This window comes from Eulemur rufifrons, chromosome 24 (genome assembly GCF_041146395.1).
Source record: "Eulemur rufifrons isolate Redbay chromosome 24, OSU_ERuf_1, whole genome shotgun sequence".
Lineage (NCBI taxonomy): Eukaryota > Metazoa > Chordata > Mammalia > Primates > Lemuridae > Eulemur > Eulemur rufifrons.
Window position 1 is genome coordinate 8,721,037 of NC_091006.1, and position 18,679 is coordinate 8,739,715.

General features: G+C 54.3%; 2 protein-coding genes across 3 annotated transcripts; one reads left to right on the top strand and one right to left on the bottom strand.

The window, feature by feature from the left end:
• Positions 1-105: 105 nt before the first annotated feature.
• On the top strand, positions 106-5,194 carry ZNF526 (zinc finger protein 526). Of its 2 annotated transcripts, XM_069457327.1 has the most exons (3): positions 106-167; positions 2,358-2,458; positions 2,552-5,194. In XM_069457327.1, exon 3 carries the CDS (start codon positions 2,567-2,569, stop codon positions 4,574-4,576), a length of 2,010 nt encoding a protein of 669 aa, XP_069313428.1. In that variant the 5' UTR covers positions 106-167; positions 2,358-2,458; positions 2,552-2,566; the 3' UTR covers positions 4,577-5,194. The 2 variants fall into 2 exon arrangements, with proteins under 2 accessions (XP_069313428.1, XP_069313429.1); XM_069457328.1 differs by lacking the exon at positions 2,358-2,458 and having other exon boundaries at positions 123-167; positions 2,512-5,194.
• A 2,067-nt stretch (positions 5,195-7,261) lies between these two features.
• On the bottom strand, positions 7,262-16,869 carry GSK3A (glycogen synthase kinase 3 alpha). Its single transcript, XM_069457422.1, has 11 exons — positions 16,438-16,869; positions 14,560-14,747; positions 13,152-13,235; positions 12,875-12,985; positions 11,053-11,183; positions 10,854-10,960; positions 9,781-9,878; positions 9,609-9,704; positions 9,018-9,204; positions 8,569-8,661; positions 7,262-7,961 (listed from the first exon to the last, which is right to left on the bottom strand). Exons 1-11 carry the CDS (start codon positions 16,718-16,720, stop codon positions 7,888-7,890), a joined length of 1,452 nt encoding a protein of 483 aa, XP_069313523.1. The 5' UTR covers positions 16,721-16,869; the 3' UTR covers positions 7,262-7,887.
• Positions 16,870-18,679: the final 1,810 nt, after the last annotated feature.

Genomic DNA, 18,679 nt, shown 5'->3' on the forward strand with positions numbered 1-18,679 from the left:
GTCAACACGCAGGCGCAAGGGCGCGAGCCCTGCGCTACCGGTTCTGATTGGCCACCACGGGTAAGGGCGCCGCCCAATGGGAGGTGTGGATAGTGAGGGGTCCCACAAGCCTGGAGCCGAGGGTCTGTGTCAAGAGCCGCGGGGGCTGCAGGAGGCGAGAGAAACTGGTGAGGGCACCGCTGGGTGAGCCGAGGAAGAGAGCTCTGGGCGTACAGAGAGCGCGGAGGGAGAATGAAGGGGACGCCAGAGATCTAAAAGCCTTGGGGCCTGCTCTAGGGCGGGAGCGGCGCAGGGTGGCAGGAGAGCGCTCCTTCCTGTATGCTCCGGAGCGTTGGTTGAGCTGAGGTGTGCAGGACCCTACACTTGATCTCGCCCCCCACCCAACGCCCTACAGGGAGCTCTCCGGCTGCCGAGATGAGTCTGGTAGAAGAAAAGGTTGTGCAGCGGGAAAATTGAACTTCCAGGTCCCTGGTGGGGGTTCCTTCCTGGAAGGACTTACTGATCTGCTGTTTGAAAATTCCCATTCCTCCCCCTAGTAGTTCGCAATCCAAGATTGGGAAAGCGGAATGTAGACGAGGAAAATGCAAATTTTAGGCCTCCCGGGCTGCCTTCTAGAGAGACATGTATTGGGTGCCTGTTTGTGCAAGCTTTGCAGCAGGCACCAGGCCTAGCCGGAAAGGAGTTCTCTGTTTGGAGTGGGGCTGTAAACAAGGAAAAATGGAACTCTTGGGCCCCAGGTTGAGTAATTCCAGGAAGACCTTTTATGGAATAGCTGTTGTATGCAGGGTCCTGGCAACTCAAAAATTAGTGAGGGAGTTGAAATAGTAGATAAAGAAAGTTTAGCTCCTGGGCTTTTAGTGAATCATTTAGTCAAGGAGCATTTATTGGGCACCAACAGAAAGCAGGGTCTATACTGGGCTGTATGTTGTGGGAATTCATGTCTAATTGGAGAGTTGGTCTGGTAGAAGTGGAATGTACACAAATACAGTTAAACTCCCAGGGCCTCACTTCCTGAGGGAGCAGCATTCATTCCCTATCTGAGTGCCTACTGTGTGCTAGGCATTGTTCTTGGCACTGGAAATACCCCAGTGATGAACAGGCTAAAATCCCTGCCCTCTGGGAGCTTAATTTGAGAAACTTCTACATCCAGGGCTGTAAGCTAAACTCCACCTGTCCTCGGGCACTAACAAATGAGGTGAAGAAAAGATAAAGAAGGTGGAGATTGATGGATTCACAAGATTAGCTGCCAGGCCTGGGAGGGGGCAGGCATTTGCTGAATCGACTCCAAGCCCCGCTATGTGAAGGGGCCTGCGTTGGGTTGAGCTGACACAAGTAGTACAGGAGATGGGATACATAGAATGAAGTTTGAAAGTTAAAATTCTTGTCCCTGATCTTTGGTTTTGTTGATAACTGGAGCCCCTACAATGAATCGGACCCATAAGCTCTCTTCGTCCAGTGAGGGCTACAGAGATGCCATCCCAAGCTTATGATATTTTCTATGTTAGAGGTGGCACAAGATACCATAGGAACCCCATGGAGGAGGAACCCCAAGGAGGAAGGAGTGGCCACCACCCTGAGAATGTAGAGATGTCAGAGAAGGCTCACAAAAGGTGCTGGGTAGGAGTTGGCCAGACAGAAAGAGGAGACAACTTTTTTGGCAGAGGGAATAGCAGCATCAAAGACTTAAGGTCCAAAAACAACCTTCCTGGAAAACTACAAGTAATGGTTATAGCTAACCTTTAACAAATACCAGGGACTTCATGTCAGTACTACTTTTAGCCTGTTTTACAGGTGAGAAAATAATCTCAGAGAGAGGAAACAAGTGGTAGAGCTCAGATTTAAGTCGAGAGCAGTCTAGTTCCAGGGCCTATGTTTTGTTTTGTTTTTTGTTTTTTTTTTGAGACAGGGTCTCACTCTGTTGCCTGGACTAGAGTGCTATGGTGTCAGCCTAGCTCACAGCAACCTCCAACTCCTGGGCTCAAGTGATCCTCCTGCTTCCTGAGGAGCTGGGACAATAGGCACATGCCACCACGCCCGGCTAATTTTTCTATTTTTAGTAGAGACAGTCTCATTCTTGCTCAGGCTGGTCTCAAAGTCCTGAGCTCAAGCGATTCTCCTGTCTCAGCCTCCAAGAGTGCTAGGATTACAGGTGTGAGCTACTGTACCCAACCCAGGGCCTATGTTCTTAAACACTTTAGTGTACCTCTGTGTGTTTGTGTAAGAGAAGGAAGAAAGGTATTGCACAAAGAGGAAACTACACAGCAGGCAAAGGCTGTTCTCAGAAACGGTATGACTGGCCCTCTGGGTGAAGAGGGCAGTATCAGAGGCCAGGCTGAGAAGTGCTTTCTCTCCTGCAGATGCCTGACTGCCATGGGGCGTGTGTAGGCTTCAGAGACACAGAATCATCGAAGACTGAGGCATAAACATTGAAGTAACACTTCTTGATTGATAGCAGCTGGTAAGTAACGGGATGGGCAGGCAAACTCATGAGATTTCCCCCTCTCCCCTCAGGTTCCTAGTGCCTCACCAGCTTCCGCCCCTCCTTCTCCAGGCTGCCATCCCCACAATGGCAGAGGTGGTGGCTGAGGTGGCCGAGATGCCAACACAGATGTCACCAGGGGCAGTAGAAATGTCAACACCCATGTCAGGGGAGATGACAGAGATGTCAACCGAGGTGACTGAGATGACACCGGGGGAGGCCCTTGCTTCATCCCTTTTCTTCCAACACCACCAGTTCATGTGCTCTGAATGCGGCAGCCTCTATAACACACTGGAGGAAGTCCTCTCGCACCAGGAGCAGCATATGTTCGCTGGCTCAGAGGAAGAGGCACTGACCGCCCAGGATGCTGGCCTGGCACCAGAGCTAGTGCCAGGCACTGAGGAGGGGCCTTTCCAGTGTGGTGAATGCAGCCAGCTCATCCTCTCCCCTTGTGAGCTCCTGGCCCACCAGGACGCCCACCTCCGGGAGTCTGCAAGCCAGATCCAATACCAGTGTGGGGACTGCCAGGTGCTGTTCCCCTCGCCTGAACTGTGGGTGGCTCATCGCAAGGCCCTGCACCTTTCTGCTGCAGCAGCTGAGCCACCAGTGCTACCTCCTTTGCCTCCCCCAACACCACCGCCTCCACCGCCTCCACCACCTGAAGTCAAGATGGAGCCCTACGAGTGTCCTGAGTGTTCTACCCTCTGTGCCACCCCTGAGGAGTTCTTGGAGCATCAGGGCACCCACTTTGACTCCCTAGAGAAAGAAGAGCATAATGGGCTAGAGGAGGAGGAGGAGGAAGATGAGGACGAAGAAGATGATGAAGAGACAGAGGATGAGGAAGATGTGGTGGCAGAGGTTGATGATGGTGTTATGGGAGGTGACAGGTCCACAGCTGGCTGGGCCCAGGGCTGTGGGGATTGTCCCCAGCACCAGACCTCAGCAGGGGCACGCCGGCGACACCGGCGGGCATCTCGCGGCCCAGCATCAGCAACTCACCCCTTCCACTGCAGTCAGTGTCAGCGCAGCTTCAGCTCAGCAAACCGGCTGCTGGCTCATGGGCGGGCTCATGTAGGTGGCACACACGAGTGTACGACTTGCTCCAAGGTCTTCAAGAAAGCAGCCTCGCTAGAGCAGCACCTTCGGCTGCACCGCGGTGAAGCCCGCTACCTCTGTGTAGACTGTGGCCGCGGCTTTGGCACAGAACTCACCTTGGTGGCCCACCGGCGGGCCCACACTGCCAACCCATTGCATCGCTGTCGCTGCGGCAAGACATTCAGCAACATGACCAAGTTCCTCTACCACAGGCGCACTCACGCCGGCAAAAGCGGGGCGCCTCCCATGGCGGCAACGGCCTCCCCAGCTCCAGCCGAGCCCACCCCACCACCACCGCCCCCTGCCCCACCTGCCCAGCTGCCCTGCCCACAGTGCTCTAAGTCCTTTGCCTCAGCTTCCAGGCTTTCCCGGCACCGGCGTGCGGTACATGGGCCCCCTGAACGGCGGCACCGCTGCGGGGTGTGTGGCAAGGGTTTCAAGAAACTGATCCATGTGCGCAACCACTTGCGGACACACACAGGTGAGAGACCCTTCCAGTGTCACTCATGTGGCAAAACCTTTGCTTCTTTGGCCAACCTCAGCCGCCACCAGCTGACCCACACAGGCGTGCGTCCCTACCAGTGCCTGGACTGTGGCAAGCGCTTCACTCAGAGCTCCAACCTACAGCAGCACCGGCGGCTGCACCTGCGGCCGGTCGCCTTTGCCCGCGCCCCCCGCCTCCCCATCACCGGTCTCTACAACAAGAGCCCCTACTACTGCGGGACCTGTGGCCGCTGGTTCCGCGCCATGGCAGGCCTGCGACTGCATCAGCGGGTCCATGCTCGAGCCCGGACTATGACACTGCAGCCTCCCAGGTCACCACCTCCTGCCACACCCCCTGAGCCCCAGCAGACTATCATGTGCACAGAGCTGGGGGAGACCATCGCCATCATTGAGACGTCTCAGCCACTGGCACTTGAAGACACGCTGCAGCTGTGCCAGGCTGCCCTGGGGGCCAGTGAAGCGGGCGGGCTATTGCAGTTGGACACAGCCTTCGTGTGACACAGCTGAAGAGCAACAATATAAGGTTTTGGTTGCAGCAGTGAGTGTGGATACCTCTGGAAGAGAGAGGATCCCTCCTCTGGCAAGCTGATCTGGCACCCACTATGTGCCAGGACCCACCCTGACCTCTTTTACCCACTGACACTTCAGAACAACCCTGCCAGGTTTCTCTTGTCATCTTTCTCTGCCTGAGGGGAAACTGAAGCTCTGAGATGCGACATGATCTATACCAGGTCACCCTGCTGTGTTGCAAAGTGGGGTTTGCCAAGGCTCTTTGCACTGCATCACCCTGGTGCCCAGCAACATCAGGTAATCTCTGCTGAGCACTGACCAGGTGCAGGGTCTGTGCTGGGCACTCTCTTATACCTCTTAAGGTCCTCTGCCTGTCCCCCCGGCCCTTAACCATCCCTGGACTTCGGGCACCCAGGACTGGGCTCTGCCTGGTGGAGGAAGGCACTTGACTTCATCCCGATTTTGACAATGTGGAAGGAAACCCACAGGTACTCAGGCACTTAGCTCCAGACTGGGTGATGCCGGAGCCCCAGCAATGAGTCAGACGCAGGCTCTGCCCTCAGGAGGTACGCACAGTCTGGTAGGAGGAGCACACACAAGTACAGATGGCTGGTTCTCTGAATGTGTCTCATTGATTCATTTATTAATGGCTCGTGTGTCCTAGGCCTCCCTCCCGTATACTAGGCAATGCTGGGGTCAGAAATGAGTCAGGCCTAGGGATTCTCAGGACTGTGGTGGGGATGTGCAGAGACAGTGGCATCCCAGAGCAGGGAACAGACCTCCATGGTGGGAGATCAGAAGTCAAAGACTCCTGATCAGACAGACTCTCAGAGTCAGAAGGGGTAATCCCTGAGGAAAAAATAGGAATCTGCTAGTGGAAGAGGAAAAGAACATTCAAGGCGGACAGCACTGCCTGCAAGAGAAGGGTGAGCTCTTGGTATATTTGGAGACTGTCCAATTATTCACAACTACAAAACAGTGAACAGTTGACTGCCTAGCTGAGGCAGGCACCGCACTTAGCATTGTGTGTGTGCTATGATCCCAACAGGCCTGTGACGTAGATCTCAATACTATCTCTGTTGTATAGATGAAAAAACTGAGGACAGAGACTTGTCCAAGGTCTCCCAACTAGGCAGAGGCATTGTGAGAGTTGAACCCAGGAGGTCCCTTAAGCCCACATTTGTAACCAGTACAAATGGGTTGAATGGTTGAGAGCTGAAATCTGTGCAGGGGCTGGGGATCAGAGGATTCATTCTGATAGAAGGAAAAGCCAGCCAGTGTCACAGAACAGTTGTGATTTGAGGGGACCTTGCAAGATCAAAGGTCTTGGGAGCAGGAAAGGATTCCCAGCTTTGTTGAAGCTTACCTAGGATAACGATCCTTCCCTCCCTAAGCACATGGTTTATGACAGGTCAATGGGGCAGGTTCCTCCCAGGCCTCTGCAAACCAGGGTGCGCAGGCAGGTGAAGCAGAATGCAGCTGGGGCTGGGAGTTGCCCAGGAGGGAGGCCTGGACCTTGGAAGGCCTTGAAAGCTGGACTGAGTAGTTCTAGGGGAAGGGAGGGCCTCATAAATGGGTGTTAATTCTCCTTGGGGGTCAGAGTAGGGTGAGTGGGTGGTTGCAGATGGTCCAGGAGGGAGAAGACAAGGCCAGACCTGGGCAGGGGTTGTGGGGCTGGGAGGGTGAGGGGCACCCTCAGTGACCTCATGTGTGAGCAGCTGGGAGCAAGGGGCCCCTAGAAGGTCTCCCCCTTTCCCAGAACAGCCAGTCTATTTGCTCTGTATTCATTGTACAGACAAGGTGAAATCCAGATGGTGTTAAGCAAGGGAGGGACAGGGTCTGTCCTGGAGAGTATAAAGATGTCCCTGCAGTTGGTATAAGCAGATTGGAGAGCCCAGGCCCCACACAAACAGTCCCTTAACTCTCTCTGAGACATGTTTGAAACCCTTCTCCCTTTTCATTCAAAAGCAGAAACCAGTGGAGGACATGTCAGTTGCTCCTCCCCGGACCCCTTCCACTTCTGGGGACTCCTGGCCATGCTTACTGCTTGGCACCATGGAGATACCATTTCCTTCTGCCCATGGCCCCACCATCTTTAAAAGTACGAGGAGAAGCCCAGCTCTCTACCCCAGCTTTCCCAGGGTTTCCACTAAGAGGTGGACCAGGTGGGTGCCCTGTTGAAGACTCAGAAATGAAGGCTTAGGGTCTTCTAGGGCTCTGCCCTCAGCCATGCCCACCCAATGAAGAGACTATAAACAGGCTAAGTTTTGGCTCAAGTGACCCCTCATCATCCACTGTCCCCCTCCCAGACCCCGAAGCAGCAGCAGCTTGGGCTGAGACACAAGTCTTGATTCTGCCACTAAGCTCTGTGGCCTAGACCTCTCCGATCCCCAGCTCTCTCACGGGCTACTGTGATGCTAATTCCTCCCTCCCTCCCTCCCTAAGCAGAAGCAGATGATTTATGCTGGGTCATGGGGCGGGCTCCTCCCAGGCCCCGGCAGGCAGCGATAAGCACCTCTCCACATGTGCAGAGGAGAAAGCTAAAGCACTGAGAAGGTTGGGCACCTGAGCCAGGGCTGGGACCCAGGCCTCCTGGCATTCCTCTGCCTGAGATGCAGCATGTTTTGGTCCTAGAACAGCCCCTGAGGCACCCCCCTCACCTCAGTGGAAAGAGGCAGCCAGACAGGAAGGAGGTTTTCATGCCAATAATTTATTGAACGGAGGTCTGTACACAGGCAAACCTTACTGTGGAAACTAAGACATCAGGAGCTCTCCCCACTCCTCCAGCCCTCCAGGGTGGGATGAGGAGGGAGGAGACCTTGGGGGCAGAGGACAGGAGGGGAGATACAGCTGGGGGGGGGGCAGGTTGGACGGTGCGAATCCACATTTTCTTTAAGAAAAAAATTATAACAATCTATTTACACCCGGAGGCCAGGGAAGGGAAAAGGAGATGGGGGCTGGGCTGGTTCTATTTACAAGGGACACAGGAGGGGAGGGGGGTTGGAGGAGGTGGAGGCCTGGGGGGAGGAGAGGGGGCCAAGGGGGTAGGAGGTCCTCATTCCCCCAACCCCCTGTCCTTCCTTTCTTCTCTTCCCTCCCCACAACCAGTTAAAATCCTCTTAAAAAGCCCACCACAGGGTAGGCTGGTGAGGGAGGGACTGGAGGTGGAGACAGCGACTCATTTAACTCTGCCCTCTAGTCTAGGGGCCCAGCCAGGGCAGGAGCTTGATGGCCTATGGCCCCCTCCCCGCCCCACGCGGGACTCCCAGATGGAAGTGGAAGGGTGGCTGGCAGGGCCCTCAGGAAGAGTTAGTGAGAGTTGGTGTGGTATCGGGCGACTGCCAGTCTGAGCCGGTCTGAGTCTCAGTTAAAGCTGAAGGGAAGGAGGAAGGAGTGGACAGTTAGCCTTTGCCTTTCAGACAACCCCAGCCCCCCGACAGTAGGAATTCAGTGTAAGATACTATATACGGTACTATATTAAAACCATACTAAAAATTGAAAGCTGTCACTTTAGTTCCAGGCTGGCAAACACAAATGCCAAAGGGCCAGGATGACAACTGACACACCAGAGCACCAGGCTTTGCATAGCGGGGGCAGCTTGGACTCAGCCCTAGCTGCCTACTGTCGGGAGGACAGGCAGGCCATTGCTGTGTGATCTGATTTTCTCCCCCAAGAAAAACATGAAATCGGGATTTTTACACCAAATAGCCACGGTTTTTAAATGTGGGCAACAAATTCAATGTTTGTTTGTTCAGGCCAAACATATTTCTTTAGTTTTTCAGTTAGCATTTAAATACAAATGTAGGCAATAATGCCCTATAGAGGTGACCATTCACATGTTGTAAAATATGCTTTCTCTGCCATCCAAATGTCACCAATTTAAAAATATCTGCAGGAAACTCAGCAACTGTGAGAACAGCTCCACGCTCCTCTGGCTGAGAAATGCCGCTTTAACCCTCAGCAGACGGCCCCCAACTTACCTTGTGAGGACTGGGCGAGGGTGGTAGTGCCCGATGGAGACCTCAAGTGAGGAGGGATGAGAATGGCGTTGAGAGATGGTTGGATGGAGAGTTCTAAAGACAGGAATTGACATGCCCAGTCAGGGTGGAGGCAGGGCACCTGGAGACCCAGTTAGGGTGATGATGGGGCACCAAATGGGGACCCAGCTATTGCCAAGGCCAGCTGTCTGTGGACACTTTTAGCCATAGAACTCTTTAAATGAAAAACCGGAAAGAGCCCAGCACAAGGCAGATCACAGTTGAACACAACTGAAGCAGGTTCGGTTGTCCCTGAAACTGGGGGCTGTTTCCCCAAGCCCCAGGCCTGCCTTGTACCTGCCCCCCCAGATCCCCACCCTGTCTTCAACACCAAGCTCTTCACAATCTTTGGCCGCCCCTTCCACTCCCCACATCCCAGGCTGTGCCCTCACCACCAGGACTGAAATTGAAGAGGGGCGGGAGCGGGCGATTGTTGGGGAGCTGGGTTCCGAGACATCGCAGTTCATCGAAGAAGCTGTGGGCACAGGCCTCTAGTGGGGAGAGCCTCGAGGACGGTGTGTACTCCAGCAGGCTAGAGCAGAGCGCGATGGCCTCTGGCGGCGTTCGAGATTTGAACACCTGGGGACACGTGCACAGAGTCATGAGGGTGAGAGGCCATGGGCACTGGCATGCTCATGCATCTCACTGTCGCGGTGCCCCATGGCAAGAGTGGCTGCCTGCCTCCCATAACCCACCTTCCAAATGAGGAAACTTAGGCACAACCACTGAGGGAGGGGTCAGTCTATACCGAGTGAGCAGCCAGCCCAGTTTCCCCACCATAAAAAATGGGAATCTTGAACTTACTTGTGGGTCCTCAACTTTTAAAATCCCATAAACTCTGAAATCTGATAGAAGTTACTGATCCCTGGATAACTGTTTAAATCCTCCCAACCATAATTCTGAAGCCAAGTCATCAGGGCAGTTGGCCTCCAAGGGGGTCCCACCCCTCAGCCATACTGCCTGAGCCCCTGGCCTCGCCCCACCTTTGTCCAGGGATGGGCTTTAATCTGGGGAAACTTGAACTCCGTGTAGTTGGGGTTCATCTCTCGGATTTGTTCCCGGGTTGGTGTTCCCAGCACCTGTAGGGAGAGAGAGGGTCTAAGACAGGGCCCCTACCTTCAGCCCTGCCCCTTCCTACCCTGGCCCTGCCCTCACCTTGATGATCTCCACCAGCTGGTCCACCCCACTGTCCCCAGGGAAGATTGGCTGGCCAAGGAGGAGCTCGGCCAGTACACAGCCAGCCGACCACACATCTGGAGGGAAATGGGGGAGGGTCAAGGACAGGCGAGCAGGGCCACCAAGCCCAGCACCCCACAAATGCTTCTATTCCTCATGGGCATCCTGAGAGGTGTCAGGAGTTCCATTTTCTCAACTCAGAGATGAAGCACCTGGCCCAAGGTCATACACAGCTTAAGAACACAAGCCTGACCTTGAACCTCCAGGCCTGCCTGACTTCACTGCACTCAAGGCCTCTCTCTGCTACGAGACCCCAGTGAGTTCTTCCCTCTGCCTCTAGCCATGGAGGACAAACCAAACTAGGCCCAAACCTGCCAACAGGCACCTGTGTTCTTTGGGCCACAGGGAAGTAAAGCCTTAAGTCCTGGACTGCCTTTTTCATTTCCCAGCCTCATCCTGCAATGGGAAGAGCTGCAGCCTGGCAGCCTCACCCCTCCCTGGTCTGTACCTTGACCCCTACAGCACAAGCTCATACCTAAGGACTACACATTCCCTCACACTGCTGATGAATGTTCTCTATCAAACTTTCACATTCGTTCCCTCATTTCAGCTTTCCCCTCATGCCTGGAAGGTGGCACTGTCATCCCCTCCAACAGGAAAAGACACAGAGGCCCTGGGAGCAGGCTGCACCTTCATGGTGGCAAAGCCTTGCCTCCCAGTTCCCCCAAGGTCACCACCAGCCCCTCCCCCCAGCTGAGAACAGAAGGCTGCCTGGGAGGTTCCAGAGCTGGTATGGACTCTGGAGTCAGGTCAGCTTTCAAATCCCAGCCCTGCCTGGTCCCGGCAGTGAAGAAGGTGGCCTCACAGTGCTAAGCCTTAGCTTGCTCCTCTGTAAAACGAGCATACAATAGCATCAACTGCCCAAGTTTGTGCAGACTGAGGAAAAGAACAGATGTTAAGCTTTTATCACCAAGCCTGGCATACAGCACACAGAAAGAACTCAAAACCTGCCAAGACTATCATTCCCCACCCCGACCCTCCCTAACTCTGACCAATGGACGAGGTGTAATCAGTGGCTCCGAAGATGAGCTCCGGGGCCCGGTAGTAGCGAGAACAGATGTAGGAGACGTTGGGCTCCCCCCGGACCAACTGCTTTGCACTGTGGGAAGAGAAGGGAGGGGTAAACACAAGGCAAGGGTCGGAGTCGCCCCTGCCTCTTCAGCTACCCAGCACGCCCCAGGTCAGGCCCACCTGCCAAAATCGCAGAGCTTGAGGACAGCAGTGTCGGGGTCCACCAGCAGGTTCTGGGGCTTGATGTCACGATGACACACACCCTGGGAGTGGATGTAGGCCAAGCTCCGAAAGAGCTGGTACATGTACACCTGGGGCAGGCACAGGACAGAGGACATTAGCCCAGCTCTTCCCACATGACACACCACTGTACCACCGTCCCGGCCTGCAGAGCCCTTCCGGGCCACTCTCCCTGCCGCCCTACAGCTTCAGGGAAGCCCTTGTTTGAAACCCTTGGTTCTCAAACTTTAGTGTACACCACAGTCACTTGGAAGACTTGTTAAAACAGAGACTGCTGGGCCCTACTCCCAGAGTTTCTGGTCAGTGAATTCAGAATGGGGCATTCACAACAAGCCCTCCAATGCTGGTGCTGGTCCTCGGACCATGTTTTGAGAAAGACTGCTTTAATCACAGCCCCGGCAGAAGCCTGATGTGTAAGAGATACATCGGAAGGCCTCGTTCATAGAGCAGGCAGGAGTCAGGCACTCAGCTTCCCCCTCACCAAAATCCTCTGGCTCTGGGAGGGGGCTCAGCCTCCTTAACCTGACAGGGAAAACTCCCCCGAGCCGGCACCCTCTCCAACTCCATTCCCCTGCCGCTCTCCTCCCACTGACTAGAATGGAAGTGCCTTGAGAGCACCTTTGAGTTTTGGGCAATGCTGCATCCCCCACGGCCTAGCCTAGGGCCTGGCCTGTAATAATGGCTCAATTTCTCCACCACACACAGGGCTACTTCCCAGGCCCCCTCCTCCCTTGTTCCTGTTCCCTTCAGCCAGAGATGCCACTTCCTCGCCCTGTGCCTGGTCTCCTGGAAGTCTTGCTTGATCCTTTTCACTCCTAAACCACGCTAGGCTGGAGGCTTCCTCTATTTCCAGAATAGCCTATGCTACCTCTGGTATGACAGTACCTAGTTGGTTTTATAGTTTTCTGTAACAATGCTTGTCTACCCTACCAAACTCAAAGCTCATCAAGGGCAAGGCTTGAGTCTCAGTCAGTGGTGGCTCTGGAATCGCCAGTGTGTGGCCCAGTATGCAGGTAGCCACAGGATAGAGAACTGCCCTCCAAGGTGAGGTCCAACAGCAACAACCACTGGTAGAGCCCCCATCAGCTTGCCCAGGCTTGGGGCGCTTAAAGTCAGCAGAAACAGCTGCCCCAAGCAGCCTCCAACAAACAAAACCCACCCACCTCCTTCCAATGCAGCAGGCTGCGCCAGCCTCTGTTCTCCACATCATCCCTGGGCTTCATTCATTCATTCATTCAGACACCTCCTGAGGATCTGTAACACTCAGGACACGGTGCCAGGCAATGGGGAATGAGTCTGCACAGACGATGGATGAAGGTGCATTCCAGGCTCTGTGGATACTAACCTTCTCCAGCCCTAACTCCTTCCCACCTACCCCTCACCAAGGCGCCAAAGGCCTGGACTCCGACCTCAGCAGCTCCCCCTCTGCATTCTTGGTCCCTACCGCGTGCCCCCTTATCCTGAGCTAACCCCGATACCCCTGGTGCCACTGCACTCCCAGTAGGGACCTGAGCAGGTACTTGCAGCCTCCTCAGTCCCCTGGTCAGGCTGCCTCCCTGATTCAGTCTGGCCTCGCCTTGGCCCTCCCCTATGTTTGGCAAGCTCCATCACTGGGGGTCACAGGGGGCAAGGGCAGGGAACACGGAGCTTCCAGAGACCGACATATACTTGGAGGATAAAGGAACTGACAAAAAGCAGAAGGATCCAGAGTCCCTGGCTTTGTGAGCCTGGGCCGCAGCAGCCTGCCTGGTTGGCTGCCTACCTTGACATAGATGATGGGGATGGTCAATTTGGCCTTGGTGAAATGGCGGGCCACCCGGTACACTGTCTCGGGCACATATTCCAGCACCAGATTTAGGTAAAGCTCGTCTTTCTGCAGAGAGCAAAGAAGAGGTATGAGGCACTGTGAGGAGAGGAAGCGGGGAAGGAAGGTGTGTAGGGAACCGTGGGAGGACTGGCACTCATGGGAAAGGTGGGCGGGAAAATGGGTGGAGTCCAGGTGGAGCACCCCCACCGCCCCCCACCACCCAAGGTCTCACCTTCTCCCCACTGGAGTAGAAAAAATATCTCAGCCTCACAATATTGCAGTGGTCCAGCTTACGCATAATCTGCAGCTCTCGGTTCTTGGAGGCAAAGGGAGAACTGCCTCAGAATACAACCAACTCTGTCTGCCTCCCCTCCCTAGCACCCCTCACTACAGCCCTACTCCCCTATTCCCGTCCATACAGCCAGGCAGCTACTCCCTGTGCCCCAGGTCTAGGCCCTTCTGGAGCATCCCCCAACCCTCACCCCCTAGCCCATTCCCTTCCCATACAAGCTGAAGGCCTCTGGGTTAAACCCAGACCACAAGTGTGCTTTCTTTAGCCCACTTTTCTTAAAAATTTCAGTTTGTTACTGATATTTAAAAATCAAATGGCTTCACATAAAAATCCAGTTTTCAGCTTCTTTTGAAAAATCAGACAATGTGGCCACATGAGGCCTGCTGTCCTATGTGGCACAAGCAACAATAGACAAGCAGTGGCCATTCAGTTCACCCTGGTCCCCACCACTCTCTATTGCTTCCCCTCAAAGCATCTGGGTCCTTGGACCATAGACAGGTTCCTGAGCCACAGACTCCAGGCCTCACCTCTTCCCAGAAGGCCCCATTCTCTATTCCCCTCTGGGGCCCAGAAACTACCTGCACCCAGGTCCCTCTCACTTCTGGAACTCAAAGTCTGACTGACACCCTGGAGCTCCTCCTGCCCATGTGTTCTCCCTGCCAAGACCCAGGCCCTGGCCTGGCTCCCTTATAGCTAGGCTCAGTCCTCCTACATCCAGACTAGCCTAGGCTCCAAATGCTAGTCCTTCAAACATCCATTTTTCCTCAACTTCCATCTTCTCCATCTCCTTCTAGTTCCCGGGGTCTCCGCTAGCTCACAGGGCACCTCCATCCCGTCCTGCACTGGCCAAACACCTGGGCAGAACACAACCTTTAGAACCACCTGCATCAACCCTACCAGTTTCCTTTTTCCTCTGGGAGAAGTGTAACCAAGAGGTTAAAGTAGAGTGCTTGGAATCAGGCCAGATTCTAGTCTTGACGCTATATGACCTCAGACAATTCTCTTATCCGAGTTTTTCTGTCCCTTTACACTTAAAATGGGCATAACAACAGTACCTACCCTCAGAGAATCTTTATATAAGTTAAACATGAACGTGCCTATAAAGCACTTACACTTACAAATGCCCAATCAATGTCAGCTCTGGACTCTCCTGGAATCCACATTTCCCACCGTCTGCACAAAGAAGAAGAGATTTCTTCTCCTCCTCTCATTTCTTTCTTTACCCCCTTTCTCCTCTGGCCCACACTCAGATCCTTCTGAAACCCCAGACTCTAGCTCTCTTGCTGGGGCTCTCCCACCAGTCATGCCCAGTCCCCAAACCTCCTTGTCCCCATTCCTCCCAAGCTACCTTGAACCTCTTGTCCTGGAGAACCTTCTTGATGGCGACCAATTCCCTGGTCTCTGCCAGCCGTGCCTGGTACACAACCCCAAATGAGCCATTGCCAATCACTTTGATGTCTGTGTAGGCCACCTCTTGGGAGCGCTCTGGGCCTTGGCCTAAGGTGGCTACCACTGTGGTCACCTTCCCACTGTCACCTGGGGAACAAAGGGGATACATAATCCACTGTCCTTTCCTGTCTGGCCATTACCCCATCCCAGAGCTGTGAGAAAGGGAAATCTCCGCAGAAAGCTGTTTGTCCCTTCCCCCTCTTTGAGGTAAAGTGGCTGCTGGAACCCTCCCAGTGACCTTTCCTCTCTTTCCTCAGGGAACCCTAAATCCTGCCTCCTCCAAAATGGGAGGATATTGACACCTAAACCTCTTTGCTGTCTAAGGGTTGGCAACCCCTAATTTCCACTTCTAGGATGCAGCAAATCACTGGTCCCTCTTGATACTGGGAGACACCAACAACCAGAGATGTTGAATCCATCCACTCTGGGCCTACTGCCCTCTGGCCCCTCCTGTTTGGGGAAAGCTTGGCCTAACCTCTTCCTCTTAAGGAAGAAGTAACCCTGAGATACTCCAACTTTAGAAAAGCACTAACCTTTCTCACAGCCTGGAGGATACTGACCTCTTAAGTCCTCCCCTGGTGGAACTGGTAACTTCACCACTGGTTCTTGGTGACAGAAATGAATCTCCTCTTCTAGTATGTGTACTAGTTCCCTGCCCCTCACTTTTTGGTACTTTGGGGTTAGAGAAGGCACTGACCTGACCTCCTCATCTGTGTGGTCCAGAACACCAGACCCCTCCCTGTATGTGGATGGTCTCTAATAGACAAGAACCAAATTCCGAGAATGGTGAACCCGATCTCTATTATCAAGGGGCTATTCCTGTCTCAGTCCTTTGAAGGAAAGCTACAATTCCCAACTTCCATTCTCTGAATGGTACCTTGGTGCCATTCTTAAGGGATAGTAATCCCTTTTCTTTGGGGAACTGAACCAAATCCATTTTGAGGGGCCAGTGACACATTCTTTTGGAGAGAGATGACCCTATATCACTATTCTTTTCAGAGCCAATAACACCATAACCTGGAATGATCATTGTAAAGAACTATAATCTCAGATCCATATTCTGCGGGAAACTGATCCACTCTGCCTCCATTCCATTTTTATTAAAGATGACCCACCAAGCCATGTGTTTTAGAACAGTGACTATGGACTTGGTTTGAAGAGTATGCTGACTTCCCAATCTATCCTTATTTCTAAGAAGCAACAACTATAAATTCTGACCATTGGTGATAGAGCTCTATACATTTTGGGTGAGTAATGATGCCAGGCCTTGTGTTTTAAAAGGGAGTATGATCTGAGTACCAGGTTTGGAAAGCCCTGACCCCCAAATTCCTGCTTCTAAGTGATATTTACTCCAAATCCCCATCCTCTGAAAGAGAGCAAAAGCAGATTCCCCTTTTAGGGGGGTGATTTTATTCTTGTTCTCTTAGGGGACAATAACCTTAGATGCCCATCTGCAAGCATCTATGACCTCTGATCCTGTTCTCTAATGGATGGCAACATCAGATCCCCGTTTTTAAGACTCAAGGACCCAAGACCTGGATACTGGAAGAACAGAGACTTGTAATCCTTGTTTCTTTGAGCGTTAGTAATTCTGACCCTAAACTCCAAGAGACGGTAACCCCCAAACCCCTTTTTCTGGGAGGAAGAGAGCTCAGATCCCAGTGTTGAGGAATAGTGACCTCGAGCTCCTATCTAGGCACATGAAAGAACCTGATCAACGTTTTAAGAGCTTTGGAATCCCCGATCACCTCCCGACACGGGCACTGCTAGTACTCACGGCCCAGCTTCACTCCGGGCGGCGGGAAGCTAGTGCCCGCGCCAGGGCCGCCGCTGCCTCCTCCGCCGCTGCCGCTGGGGCCACCCCCGGAGCTTGAGGGCCCCACGCCCCCACCCATGGCCCCGACCGACTGCTTCCCAAGGCCAGTGCCGCCCGGGCCAGAGGCCGAACCCCCGGGGCCGCCTCCGCCGCCTCCGCCTCCGCCGCCTGGCTCCGCGAACGAGCTGGTCCGCGCCCGGCCCGAGCCCCCAGGGCCGCCTCCCGAAGGCCCGCCGCCGCTCATGGCGCCGAGCACAGGCCCAGGCCGCGGGGCTCGGGCTGCCCGGGCTGTCCCCGCCGCCGCTGCTGCCGCCGCTGCTGCCGCTGCCGCCGCCTCCCCCGGGCTCCGGCCTCTTCCAGGCCGCGCCGCTCGGGCTCCGGCTCCGGCCCAGCGCCCGCCGCGGGGCACGCCGGGAGATGCAGTCCGACTGTCGTCTGCTCCGCCGTCACCGCCCCCGGTGCGCACAAGGAGCCGCGTGGCACGCCGGGAAATGAAGTCCGCAAAGGCCTCAGAGTACGCCGCGGAGCTGACAGGTCGCGCTGCACGTCGGGAAATAGAGTACTGGGTAATCTGTCAGCCGACCGTAGCAAGGGCGGGCTCCGAAGCACTTTGGAAAACAGCCTCACACTCACTCCATGGCAGCCACTCCGGCCCTGAGCTGTGCAGTTCTGAGGCACGATGGGAAACACAGACCAGTCGCTCACTTAGTCTACTGGCGCCAGGTGCACTCCGGGAAATCGAGTAGGCGCCCGTAAACCCGCAAATCTCAGACCGTGAGGCAAGCCGGGAAATGGAGTCGTCCGCCACTCCCTCACCGCATTGCAGGTGTAAAATGATTTCTAAAGCACGCCGGGAAATGGAGTCCCAGGTGGTCCCTAAACCCCAAGTGGCTACTGCAGATCCGGAGATAGGCTAGGAAATGGAGTATGTATCGCACTCCGCCTCCTCAGTAGGCTAGGCCGCACTACCTGCCGGGAAATGTAGTCGACGCCAAAGCTTCAGTGCAGTTGCTACAGAGAGCCCTGGTGTCTTCTGGGAAATGGAGTTCAAGGCAGCCTCCTCATTGACTGAGGGGGTGGGATCGACCATGACCCCGAAGCATGCTGGGGAACAGTCCAGACTGGATCCTGACCCTTTGTGAGGCGAGTGTGCAGAGGCTCCTTGGGAAGTGTAGTCCCACGGCACCGTCCGGGGAGTATGAGCGAAAGGTTAAAGACCGCACTAAAAGTATTTTAGTGCCTCTTTCATCGCCCCCAGATCCTAAGGAAGAGCCGAGGTCGATCAGCGAGTGCTGGAAAATGGAGCCAAGCACCTTCAAGTGCCTGGAGACCACATATCAGGAAAGAAAAAAAGTCTCGTCCCTTCTTCGCAGACTTGGAAAATAAAATTCCTGGCGGTTTCTCAGGACACTAGTCTTCGGATACAGTCTAGCTCTTTCTAGCAATGTGGTTCGCATCAGCAAACTGTGCCGAGCGTTAAAAAGACGGAAATAGAATTTGTCTTGAACCCCTATTAAGTTTTGCGTCCTCTCGCTTCCTATATTACAGGATCTGGGAGGACCCAAAACAAGGAAACCGGCCACAAGGAGTAGCCTTAGGTTTTGCGCGCTCAATGAGTCGTCCCATTTATCGTTTAATACCCGGAAGAAGGGTACTCCCAAAGCAAGTGTGCGGGGGTGGGTGGGTGTGTGTGTGTGTGTGTGTGTGTGCGCGCGCGCGCCTGTTTGCCTGTCTCCCCTCCACCCCCGGAAATACTTGGAACTAGATTGAAAGCGCCTCGTGGAGTGGTGGGAAATGGAGTCTCTGGACTTCACTTTAATCCGAAACTGTGTTCATACTAACTGTCCTGCCCTTTCTGAAGCTAGAAGCATGTCCTGGCCACTCGATTTGTTCCTGACTGCAGTTCCTAGCGGACATAGAACTGTGTCCGGTGGTAGCGCTACAGGCTTTTCAAACTACATTATCCAGAAGGCAAAGTGCGAACACCCTTCCGCTGCCTTCACAAAGCATGCGGCTACATCCCGCACGGCTTGGAGCGGGGCTTTCTGGGAGTTGTAGTTTCCCAGCCAAATGGTGCCTGCTGCCCTCTGACGGCAGGTCTGAGTAGGAAAGTAAAAATTTGAGTCAAGCCTCGTGGCCTAGGGAATCCCACACGGGACCAAGGTTCACAGGCGGCGAAACCGGGCAGGACAGCGGCGGTTAC

Bases quoted from the DNA above. Each gene is read 5' to 3' on its own strand.
- ZNF526 (XM_069457327.1), top strand. From the start codon at position 2,567: ATGGCAGAGGTGGTGGCTGAGGTGGCCGAGATGCCAACACAGATGTCA.
- GSK3A (XM_069457422.1), bottom strand. From the start codon at position 16,720: ATGAGCGGCGGCGGGCCTTCGGGAGGCGGCCCTGGGGGCTCGGGCCGG. The intron at 14,748-16,437 runs GTGAGTACTAGC...TTTGTTCCCCAG, and splicing joins GCCCGGAGTGAAGCTGGGCC to GTGACAGTGGGAAGGTGACC. The intron at 10,961-11,052 runs GTGGGCCTGACC...CTCTTCCCACAG, and splicing joins AAGCTCTGCGATTTTGGCAG to TGCAAAGCAGTTGGTCCGGG.